General features: G+C 40.6%; 1 protein-coding gene across 3 annotated transcripts in view; it reads left to right on the top strand.

The window, feature by feature from the left end:
• tnrc6c2 (trinucleotide repeat containing adaptor 6C2) overlaps positions 1-12,788 on the top strand; it is a 61,504-nt gene that overhangs the window by 10,720 nt on the left and 37,996 nt on the right. For all 3 annotated transcript variants that reach the window (XM_032525500.1, XM_032525505.1, XM_032525516.1), the window contains exons 2-3: positions 4,127-4,227; positions 4,528-4,549. In XM_032525500.1, coding sequence (XP_032381391.1) covers positions 4,165-4,227; positions 4,528-4,549 — 85 coding nt within the window. In that variant the 5' untranslated portion in view covers positions 4,127-4,164. The remainder of the gene's footprint in view (positions 1-4,126; positions 4,228-4,527; positions 4,550-12,788) is intronic.

Raw genomic sequence — 12,788 nt, 5'->3', positions numbered from 1 at the left:
GGGGTGCAGGGAACTACTCTGACTGGCTCATGATCAGACGGCTTTACGCAGAGGTAGATTGGCTTTGCAAAAAACCCGGAGTGTTCTATGAAATGTCGCTTTTAAAAACTAATCGTGCAATCACGCAAATTTGATCGTGGGAAGTCTAAATCGTGATCGCGGTTAAAATTCAATTAATTGTGCAGCCCTATACAATATGTAATAAAACAATTTTGGCATTTGCAGGGAAGAATAGCATATTAGTTACTGGCTATGTTATGTTAGCTTAAATGATCTAAGCGCCTTTAATGTAAAAGTAGACTGAATGACACACTGTGGCCATGTAGGTCAGTAACCTCAAAACATTTTTGCCTAATTCAGTGTCATACAGCCAGCGAGGGTAAACCTGATGCTGGAAGGCAGCAGAGAGACACCCCAGGGTCAGTGCTGGTGTCAGCAGTACAGGGTGAGAGGGGGAGAGTAGGTAAGGATATATGTGGGGCAAAGGATGTCAGAAGGAAAGCTAACTTTGGCATGACTGTCAGCTCAAAAGACAACTGTCTGCTGTGTCACATTTCACATAACTGGTTTTCTACTAGGCTGCCTCCAACATTACAGTAAATATCAAAAACAACAATTTAACTTTAAGCCTTCCGTAGTGTATTAACACCTATGAAATTAGAGGGTTAATAAATATATTGTTGTGCGGATGTGGTGGCAATGTTGCAGTATTTGTATCCCTTATCCTCTGAGACAGACTATCTATAGATTAGATAGATAGATTATTATTTGGGGGGTAAAAGGTGAGACTAAAAGGATGATACAGTCAGCTTTAGTAGAGAGGTTCTGTCACCTGTAGCAACTGATCGTTAAAGAAAATTCTAGTACACAGTGTTACTGGAAAAAGCCACTTCCCACTTAAAACTTCCATCCTTTTCTCTGCTTGCATGCTGCCACTGTGTCTTCCTTCAGAGAATGACTACTGCACATACACTGTAGATACTGCATATAATTATCTGAATGCACACAAACACCCACACATACTAATTTGAGTTTCTATTTATTACCTGAGGGCTGCCTTACAAAACAAACTTTATTCCTTAATCGTCACATATACAATGCTGTACTTACAGCGGCCAATAGATTGATTGCAACCCGTTGGAAACCACCTCATGACTTGTCTATTCGTACATGGACCCTTTCCTTTTTGGATGTCATATACATGGAGCTCTCCACGGCTCTCATAAATGGAGCCGAAAGGAGAAGGAAAGACTTTGGATACTTGGCTCAGCATTGCTGAATCTTTGAAGTTTATGCTGTAGACTTGTGCCATAGCCTTCTCCCTTCTATCTGTGCATGTGTTTGGTCCCTTTTGTCTTATTCCAGTCTCGCTGTCAATGCCTCTTGTTTGTCTGTGTCTTTCTCTGTGTGTCTTGTTTGTGAGCTGCAGACATCAATCTTGCTGTTGTGTTTTTGTTGTGTCTCCCTCCTTCCTGTATTTCCTCTCTTTGTTTTGGTGTGGAAACATTTGGTTGCAGGGAGGGATTATGGAAAAGGTACAGTGTGACTTCTTTGGTATGTGTAATGGACTTTTCTGTGTGTGTATCTATCTATCTATATATATATATATATATATATATATGGGGATATCATCTGGACCAATGTTTTGCACTTTTCCTTAAATACGTTTTTTTAAATTTGATCACAAAAAAATAAAAAATCATCACATGCGTACAATTCTATTACTGCATTTAACCCATCCTAAGTATTCGGAGCAGTGGACAGCTATACATACAGCGTCCGGGGAGCAACTTGGGGTTCAGCGTCTTGCTCAGGGACACTTTGACATGTGGCCGGACTACCTGGGATTTACCCACCAACCTCGTGGTTGGGGCGGGGCAACCATTTTACCTTACCCTTACCTTACCCTACCTTACCCTAGCTGCAGAGACACACACTGACTCCTCAGCTTGAACAATAGGACTGTGAATGTTTGAAAGAAAGCAGTGGAATGGGGGAACAGGGAATTAAGAAGAGAAAATCCAGATGGAGCCGAATAATGTAAAGATATTTCCTTTCTTTCATTTTACCCCGTTGCCATGGCCACTAGTCTAGCAGTCTTCCACAGGGTTTGGCTCTGAAGTCACTGTTGAGTAGTACGGCTGGACAATATATCAATATTGTATGGACATCGATATATAAGGCTAGATGGGTTTACATTTTGGATATTGTAATAAGACATAAATGTGGTCTTTTCCTGGTTTTAAAGGCTGCATTACAGTAAAGTGATGTAAATTTGTGAACTTACCAGACTCTTCTACCTGTTCTATTATTTGCCTTTACCTACTTATTCTTTATATCCACAATTACTGATGATGATTCATAACAGTCAAACCAACAGTATCACCGCAGTATAAATATTAATCTATCTGGTAAAAAATATTGATATGTGATTTTCTTCATATTGCCCAGCTCTACTGTTGATGAGTTCAATGTCTCTTTTCCTCCATCTCTCCCTCTGCCCATCTGTATGTCTGTCAAACCCTTGTCTACTTTCTGTCTTTTTTTCTCTCCCTTACCCGTCTTTTTGATTGACAGCTCCCGCCCCCTGCCAGTGGGCAGCACAGTGGGAGGCAGGCCTTTCATTAATCTTCTGTTATGAGCGTTATGATTCATTCATACATTCAGATTTTGATTAATTTCCAGGCCCTGTGTTGACACATTTTGTATGTTGTGTTTATTTTGCTTGTCAGGGACAGTACACATTAATCAACATAGGGCTTCAACTAATGATTTTAATTATCAATTAATCTGCCTTTTTCTCAGTTAGGTAAATTAAAGTTTGTTCTATAAAATGTCAGAAACTAGTGAAAAAATGTCTAGTGTGATTAGCAGTTTAAAATCACAATAATATGAAGCTTGAACCAGCAAATGTTTGACATTTTTGTTTGATGAATTACTTTTATTATTATTATTATTATTATTATTATTATTATTATTATTTTATTATTATAATTACTTTTAATGATGATTTGTCAGACCGGATTTGGATATCATCATTTAGCTATTATTCTAAACACAGTCCAACATTACGATGCAAAATGATCAACTAACAACTGTTAAAAAAAAAAAGGATTTGCTGGAGACAGATTCCATTATCATCTCTCACACACACACACACACACACACACACACACACACACACACACACACACACACACACACACACACACACACACACACACACACACACACACACATATAAACACTTTAGAAGCTGGTCTACATTACATGCAATCCCAATAATTTGTCCAACAGACTGTATAACAGACTCCCAACAGATAAAAAAGAGGTTTGCGTGTTCGTACATGCACTCTTTGCAGGAATGCCTGCAAATAGGAATAGTCCATTCTGTTAGACTGGCATGAAGATGGTCAATTGTATTTGCACATTTTAGAGAGCATTATCATTGATTTGATATGCCGTAGTGCTGTGTTATAGATTAGTGTCCATTGCACTTAGTGAGGACTGAACACACACATTCATTCCCTATGGCCCAGCTCATGCCTCTAATCGTTTCCAGGAGCTGTCAGAAGCACTGGCCCTTGGGTTAGCTATCATGCAAGTTTGACTCCCGCCCACTTACTTTGTGAAAAAAAAACCATTGGCCTTTTATATTGTCTTTCTTTCAGTTTTTTTTCATCCCTTGCTTTTTTTATGTTCTCGCCATTTTTTGCTGTATTTAAACCATCCCTTTTACACAGGCCTTCACTCTTACTGTCCACTCACTCTCTCTGTGTATTTATCTCTCTCTCTAACTTACATGCATGCCTTTTTTCCCTTTTCATAACCCGTCCATTCCACCATCTTCTTTTACTGTTTTTGACCATGAGGGAAACTGTTTCTCAGAAGTGCCTGACATGGTTTTTGTATGAGGTTGATGATTGTGGATGGAAAGGTTTTTCCAGACAGAATTCTCGTCGGGTCTGGGCTACACAGGGATCTAAGGAAAGTGTGCGTGCGTGTGTGCGTGTGTGTGTGCGTGCGTGTCTGTGTGTGTGCATGTTGTAAAAAGAAATGGACATATTTGAGTTGAAGCCCTTCTCATGTTTTACTCATAACTATTCTTTCTTTTCTTGTTGGACAGCTGAGAGAAGCTAGCAACAGAAGAAAGAGAACCATTTGATGGAAGAAAAGAAAAAGAAAAAACAAGAAGAAAAGACCAAAACGGACATTGCTCAGAAAAAGGTGAAGCTTAAAATGATGCACGTTCACACAACACACCATTAAAGAAACTGTGCATATGTATTTTTAGTCGACAAACAGGAACTTAAAGTTGGCACTGTATGTGTGTCGGTTATACATACTTTTTCCAAAAACTGAACCTAGATTGGATCAATGTTACTAAATAATGCTAGCCCCTTTCCTGTTGAATAAAGTCTAGGTTTTGTCATAAGGCTCTTGATTTATTTACAGTTTTGAGTGATTGTTAAACATTACCCCCACTGTATTAAGTTCCTAACTTCATTTCTCTCTCTTTCCTTGCAGGCTTCTGATCATAAACCCAAAGGTGAGAGTCACGATCAAATAAACTGCACCCTCTCATCCACCTTATTTTCTAAAACTACATCCTAACCACTGACAATACATTAATTGACTCTGATTAACAAACACTGGCTCGTAAAGGCACACCCACATATTATTCACGCATTACACACACACAGCATTTAGCATTGTCGTATACAGATGGACACACACATTTTGCACATGCATGCACAATTGGGCCATTTGACTCTCATATGTGCGCACACACACACACACACACACACACACACACACACACACACACACACACACACACACACACACACACACACACACACACACACACACACACACACACACACACACAGCAGTGCAAATACTGCAGAGTGATGCAGAGTGACACCCAGTGCGCCCATGGCACCAGGCAGTGAAGCGTGAGGGCACCCAGACAGTGTGGGTAGAGGAATGGGGGGGTGGGGTAAAGGAGGAAGACAGAGAAAGAGGAATAAAAGAGGGGGTGGGGACTGAAAGAACATTGTCCTCACTTGCCCTCTGTGTTCTTTTAAGATGCTAAAATAGATCTTCAGAGAACATCGCTGTGAAATTATTTTTTTGATTTATTTTTTAAATGTTTACAAGCTAGCAAGAGTTGCCTCTACCTATATTTCTTGACATTTTAAGAAATGTATAATAATACAATAAAATAAAGGAATGACTGTGTGAGAGAATGTACAAGTCCCTTTCTCTTCCATCTTTGGCCCTTTCCTCTGCCTTTTGTCTTGTATTGTGTCAGCTTTTAGACCTGAATTTTCACATGTCTTGGCCAGTGCATATGTCAAACATAGCATCCTGCTTTGTTATCTTTTCACAAAGCACCACTCTGGTGTAATTCCTTCATTTACAACTCGATGTGATGAATGCAAAAATGCTTGAAATATGTTTTGTTATTGTATGATGGGGTTTGGGTGAAGACGGCACATCATTTGAGCAAGGTGGCTACCTTTAAATCCTTAGTGTGTCTGTTGGTGCCCATGCCTATCCTCCTGCAGTGTGAGCAACAGCTTGGTCATTTGGGTATACATGTACCTGTTGGGCTTTAACAAAGGTCAAAATGTTCTCTATGTAGGTAAAACCTTAATGGCCAGTTCCTGACAAGCATTTGAAAGACTATTTTTGAGTCTGACACAGTCACTCAACATAAAACCCACTGGGGCTTCACTTCCAACTGACTTCACAGAGAGCAATAAGAACCAAATATTCTATGTCTTGCTCAGCTAAAAATACCAGATCTGCATCATGTTGCCTTGTCATTCACTACCGATTTATAGCCGGTAGGCTACCGACAACGTGATCTTCACCTGTTCAACTGACTTTACCAGATACTAAGAGACTGTCCTGATAATGCTACTATTACAGATATGTGAACTACCACAGACAGTTGCCTTCTTCATGGACTCATGGCAGTGCTCTGCTGAGAATGAATTGGGGAAACACCGGAATGGATATTTGGTGTTATTTTAAACAAACAGGAAACACTGATGTATGAAACTGCCAATTTTAGTAATTTACTTAATAATCGAAAGTGCTGGAATGACATACCAGATCAATTCGGCCCACTTTAACCCCCTGGCTGTACCAAGTGTTACTGACAGGGTCGGCAAAGGAAACGCTGAGAGTCTAAAAGGAAACATTGAAAACTTTGCTTGTGTGAGAGGCCCATGGACAGGGGCATAGCCAAGAATAAGAATAAGGGAGGAGGGAAGGAAAAAGAGGAAGTGTAACAGGGTGTTCTGGGGTCAGATGAAAGCAAAAGATGAATGGAGGAAAGAAAGTAATGAAGCAGTGAGCACTTTAGACGAGTGCCAAAAATGACCGTCGGTAGTCAATGACAATGCTAATATGGAAGAGGGCTAATGACATGGACAGTTGTTTTATGGTATGTTTAATGAGAGATGGGGAGAGAAAGGGACATAGAATTAGTAACTGATTGTGTGTATGTAGTGGGTGCTCATGCAGACAGAAAGATAAATAGGGAAAGAGGGCATGTTTGAAGACTAATTGTTCAGTGAGCCATCAGGATCTCTAAGTTTGCTCATAACCTCCCATCTGCAATATCTCTTAAAAGGAAGGTGGCATCAACTGGAATGAGTTGAGTTTTCATGCATGACTCTAAATAATAGGTGTATGTGTATGCAGGCGGGGAGAAAATCAGTATGTGGTAGTGATTTGTGTCTTTCCATCCATATCAGTGAATTCTGCCTTCCTTATACACTCTCAGATATTCATAGACCTACACACCACCTCCCCCATCCTCAACGCCTTTTTCTGCTTTCCTCTCTGCAGGCCTCCTTGGTCCCAGGCATTTCAATTTGTTTGCGGTAATCGATCTCAGCCTGCCGCGTTCATATGTATGAAAATGAGATAAAGCTTTGGTGCAGTGGAATTAACTTCTCTGCCCCCCATTAGGCATGGAGCTACACCAAACGCAGGGTTCCAGTAGGCTATGTCCCACTGCCCCAACTCCCCCTCCCCCCCACAAACAGGCTGGACCTCTGATGCAGGGCCCTCCCTCCCAGTTCTCATTACCTCAGAGGGATGCTGATTATTCATCCCCAGCACACACGCAGCTTCATCACAATCTCTGCCCCCACTGCAATCACAATCAGTTGGTTTGACTACTACACATACTTGGCAAAAACATGCACATGCCAAGCCTCACACACACACACACACACACATGTACACACAGAACCGCAGTATCTGAAAAGCGAGTATCTGTCAAGCTACAGATGTGTGTTCCTAGATGCCCACAGTCATATTAAAAGACATGCACCCTCCTCCCTAAAGTGACTTAAAGCCTTTCAATGTACTCTGTGACTAAAGCAAATGCTTACATTGTGAAACTGCAAAGCAGCAAGGCCAGTCATTTCCTAGCTATAGTGGCTTTAAGCAGGCACACACACACACATAAATATATTATTGAAGTAAACATGAAGTTACACAAACGCAATTCATGAAACAGGTGGCTGTACAAAGGCACAGAAAGCCACAGTAATACCACAGTGCAGCCGTCGCATTCCCACACCGCAATAATCAGAAAATCTGCAATCTTCATTTTTGCTGCTCATGCACTTTTCCACCGCTGAAAGGTTAGAGAACAAATGTAATGCCTGTCACTGCCTCGTCTCCTCCCTTTCCTCCCTAACCACGCTGTTTCTTCAGCCTGTTTCATTTCACCCACGATATGCTCATCCCCAGCAACAACATCTAAGGAGAAACGTATTTACACGGTGTCACCACAATGTTAACTGTATTACGTTTTTCAAAGTGGCATGAAACGCACATAAACACAAGTGTGTCGTATAATTTTATATTGGAATAATTTGCAATTTCACATGCTATTAATTGCATCAACACTTTTGAAAATGAATTTCATGAATCGCAATCTAATTGGAGGATAATTTAATTCAGCATTTAGGCTGTTTTTCTCTTCTGTTAAACACATTTATAAACACTCAGTGAATTAATAGTGAATAGCTTGTGAATGATATTCTTTGGATTTATGACTGCCATGCATGATTGTTTTTCCTCTACCCCCCCGTGTGCTCACCCCATATGCATGTCAAGTGCGAGAGGAGAGTGAGGGATGGAGGGAGAGACGGGACAGAGAGAAAGGAAACAAGAGGGGCGCACAAACTCGAACAATGCTTTCCCCTCTGTGTATTCATGTTGTATGATCACTCACAAGCCGCTGACAAGAGAGCCCAATTGTGTGCCTCTTGCCCCTCCCCCGTCACCACCTCCTCCCCCAACAGTAAGCTGCTTCATGTCAAATATCAGGCAGATTAATAGGAGGTAGCTCAACCAATATGAATGACAGTTTAGCGTGTGATATGAAGCCATGGTGTTAACTTATACTGTATATGTGTATGTAAGCGGCATGACTGCCGGTACACCTGCATATAGAACACCGCTCGCTCTTCCCTCAGGCCATTGTCAAATTGCAGTTAGAAGAAAAAGAATGTTGAGACCATAGTTGAGACACAATATTATTCTGCTAATTGAATTTGACTTGATAAGACTGTTTCTATTAATTGTATATAGAGATAATGCCCTGGAATATTAGTCTTACTTTATACAAATTGGGACTGTAAATAAGTGGTACTCCAATTGCCTGCTGTATTCCCTATGCTCTAATGACCCTGGGGCTCTGACTGTGGGAGACCACATCTTTGATTTGGGTGTCAGCATTCCAATCATGCTACATATCTATCAAATTCAAAAGACACTAATCCTTAGGCAGTTGTTACCCTCTGGCACTGACCTTGGATGGAGGTGTAGGATGATCCTGTTGAAGCTTGTTACCCAGAGAGAGAGAGAGAGGGAGAGAGAGAGAGAGAGACTATTAATGCTAAAAAGCAAAAGGGGGTTTCTTGGGCTAACTCTTTCATAATCTTAGCAGGCCAGCGAGTGACAGCTGAGATGAACAATCAAAACAACTACTTGGAAAAAGAGGGTGGAAGATGTGTAGTATGGGAAGAGGTCACAGGAGGCGCAAGGGGTCACGAGACAAATGGAAGTGCGTTAGGCAAATTTTCAGTCTCTATAGCAACAGCCCGTTATAGGAAGGCTGAGGGGTAAGAAATCTTGCCTTTTTTTGTGTATGAGTGAGGGTGTTTCTCTTTTGCTCTACTAATACTGACAGATGGGACCTCCATTGAGACACACCCACTTGACCTTGCCATGTTCATAAACACATGTCATGGACATACATTTGCCTTCCGTGACAAAAACAGGTCCTCTTGGTTACCATTTCATAACAACCAAGTGTTATTATAAAAGCGAATATAGTCCACAATTTTGTGGATTATAGACAAAAAGTATTGAATAGTGTAATGTTTCACTACTTCCATAGAAACATATTTCTAGTGAAATGAGCAAAAAAACTAACCTAAATCTGCGCTGACAGAATTTGCAGGAAATGAGAGGTGTGTTATTAAGAAGGTCATGAACTCTAAATTAATTTTGTTTTCAGTGTGTGCCCTTCATGTACTAAGCAAACTCATCTTTTTTTGGACAAAAATGACCTGACTGTGTTGCCTTACTTTCACTAAGGCAAGGGCATGCTTCTTTTCTTTAGCTTGTTTTGATTGATGCATACAATTTTACACCTACAGTACCAGTCAAATGTTTGGATACACTTTCCCATTAACTTAAATGAGAAATTGTGTCCAAACCTTTGACTAGTACTGTATATAAAACCACTTAAAAAGCAGTATGTGTACAATTGTTATACACAGATGTAAACCCACTTTATAACATGCTGTATTTTCCTTTACCTTCCTTGCCTCGTAGCGCTTATTGGATTAAGAAACGCACCATTGTGCAGGGTATACAGCCCCTCCCCCCCGTCCCCCCCTTCTATAAACATGACTGCATAATAAAGTGGCTCTGCAGACAATAGACAGAAGAGATGTGGGAACCTGCACTGCCTGGCACTAGGCTCAGGGAACCAATCACAGTTGTTCTGTACAATAACAAATAGGCCTACCTTTTTGCCCATGCCTTGTTTATGGATGTTCTACTCTCTTTCTGATTACTTTTTGCGTTTCCCTCTGCCTTGTATGCTTTTCTCCCCTTCATCTATGCTCACTTGTTCTCTGTTCTTATGCAGTTGATCTTTCTCTCGCTCTCGCTCATTGTGTGTAATTAACCATTAAGTGTGAAGAAGAGCTGTAATTAAAAGTTTGGTGCAAGGTTGCAAAGAGCGCCCAAACTGGAGGGTTTAATGGAATTTACAGTGCACTTGATACAAATGCTAATTTAATTGGGTATCCTTTTCAGCGTCAATTAAAGGTACTAAGGCCACCACCACATTAAAGCCTACATTAAGTTTTCACGATACAACTTGCACTTGCACAGCTGTAACTTAACTATTTCCGTGTTTACCTCTGCCAACTAAAATTGTAACATTATTAATTTCAGTAGTCTATTTTTGTCTTATATATTGGTTCCTTATTGTTATATCTAAAATTTACCAATTTATAGTGTATTGGACAGATAGCTTGCAGTCAAACGGTATTGTTTTCTGTCTCCCATCACTTTTGTAGTAAGAGGATGATTATTACTGATTATTTATTATGGTCAGTGGCTGACCATCATCAAGTCAAAATGTCTGGTGTGTCAGTTCATTTTGGAACAATATGTAAAAATGTCTGGTGGTAGATTTCCTGAAAAGCTTCCTGTGAATAGACATGTATAAAATAAGTTTGATATTAGAAGCTGTCAATAAGTAGTCTTAAAAGAAACTTCACTTACAGTAAGGACTTAATAAGCAGAGATAGACCCTGGTCCTGCAAAGCTGTTAGTCATCCATTTGACTTCTAATGCAATAAACTTACAACTTCACTAATATACTCTGTGTATTTCATTGCCAGTCAGGTAACGTATTTAAATTTGTTCAGGGCAGAGGGGCGCTGGGTCTCTCACACATACTATTCTTCTCATCTCTTACTCATTCAGACTGCCATTTTTGGAAAAAATAAATACTTAAAATTTACATTATATCTTTTTTGTGAGAATAATGTAATTGAACTGGTTTGTGACTATGTGGTTTTAAATTCATCATTATATTCAAGAAATATTTCATTGCTTGTGCCGGAGAAATTAGATTTGTTCTTCTGCAACAGAATGGAGTTGCAGCATGGATACACCCTTGTTACTACAGCAACACAAACACATGCTGGGTCTGTATGAGGCATGCCTGAGCTAAGGGACTGTCTGTCTTCTGGGTTATCTGCTTCTTGTATTATACTAGCAGAAATAAACAGTGAGCTAACTGAGTAACATCCTTATCATCCTTACAACTAAATATTAGGAGCTCTGGAAATTACTTCAGCACGTTTGTCTGCGAATGAATGAATTGTATTGAGACGGGAAACTGTTATGTGATTGTGATGTTTGTCAGGAAGGAATTCAAAACAGGCAGAAAGCCAAAACGCCCATATTTGACGTAGGTCAGTGTTTTTTTGTGGTTCATTTTATGCTCCTGTAGTAACACCAAAACAAGTGGAAAACATAGTCAACTTTTTTATTTGTTTGCTTCTCAACTAGTCAGGTACATAAACTGTCATTTGCTGGCATGGCTCTGCGCTTCAGCCCGGCTTGTATTTTTTTATTTAAATTACAAAGCGGCCAGCAGCTTAAAGGTGTGTCTTTCGAGTGCAAGCAAGTCGATGACGCAGCGCTTTCATAAAAGCATAACAAACTCTTCATTCTAATCCCAACTGGTCGTCAGACACCGCCTCCCAAGAGCCTGGGTCTGACCGAGGTTTCTGCCTAAAAGGAAGTTTTTCCTCGCCACTGTCGCACTGTTGCTTGCTCTGGAGGAAACTACTAGAACTGTTGGGTCCTTGTGGATTCTGGAGTGTGGTCTAGACCTGCTCTATCTGTAAAGTGTCTTGAGATAACTCTTGTTGTGATTTGATACTATAAATAAAATTGAATTAAATTGAATTGAAAAAGGTTTGTGGACAAAGTAGCTAAATCTATTTTGCCAACTTTTGAGGGGGAAAAAGGGGGTTGTCACAGGTTGGCAAGACCTCAATTCTGCATGCTTGGAGGTGGGTTGCCAAGTTTTGGACATACTCCTAAAGGTCCACCACGGCCGACCTAAAACTAGTATTGGAAACGCAAATCAGCATGCAGGGGAAAGAAGAGAGAGGGGGGGCAATAAAATGTGCACTAGGTACAAAAATTTGGAAGTTTGGAGTTGGAAGAAATGAAAGAAGTATTGGTGCAGAGGAGACATTTGGAGTGGGAAGATGGAAGACTGTAAAAGGGGAAATAGCAAGTTAAGGAGAAAGAAACAACACAGGATAGAAAAGAGACAGAAACACAAGAGATGAATAAAGGCCAAGACGGAGGATAACATAGTGAGCAAAGATCACCAGGCTGAGAGACGGGTAGACACAGAAAAAGGAAAGACAGAGCAGTGGCGTTATGGAGCAACCCGCTGATTGAAAGGCGATGTGTGGAAGATGGTGAGGAAAGGGGGCAGGGCAGCATGTATTCACCATCCTGCTGTCTGATTGGCCGAGACAGCGTCAGGCGGACCGAAATGAATTTAATCAGAGATGTGCGTCACCAGCTGCAGCTCCAAGACAACAGCTAGCCAGAGGGGGGAGTCTCTCTCTTTTTCTCCCTCCCCCTCTCTGCATGTGTTTTTGACTAAAATCTTATTGGTGAAAGGGGGTGCTTTTTTT

Source organism: Etheostoma spectabile, chromosome 2 (assembly GCF_008692095.1).
Source record: "Etheostoma spectabile isolate EspeVRDwgs_2016 chromosome 2, UIUC_Espe_1.0, whole genome shotgun sequence".
NCBI lineage: Eukaryota > Metazoa > Chordata > Actinopteri > Perciformes > Percidae > Etheostoma > Etheostoma spectabile.
This window is presented reverse-complemented; position numbering and strand designations above follow the sequence as displayed.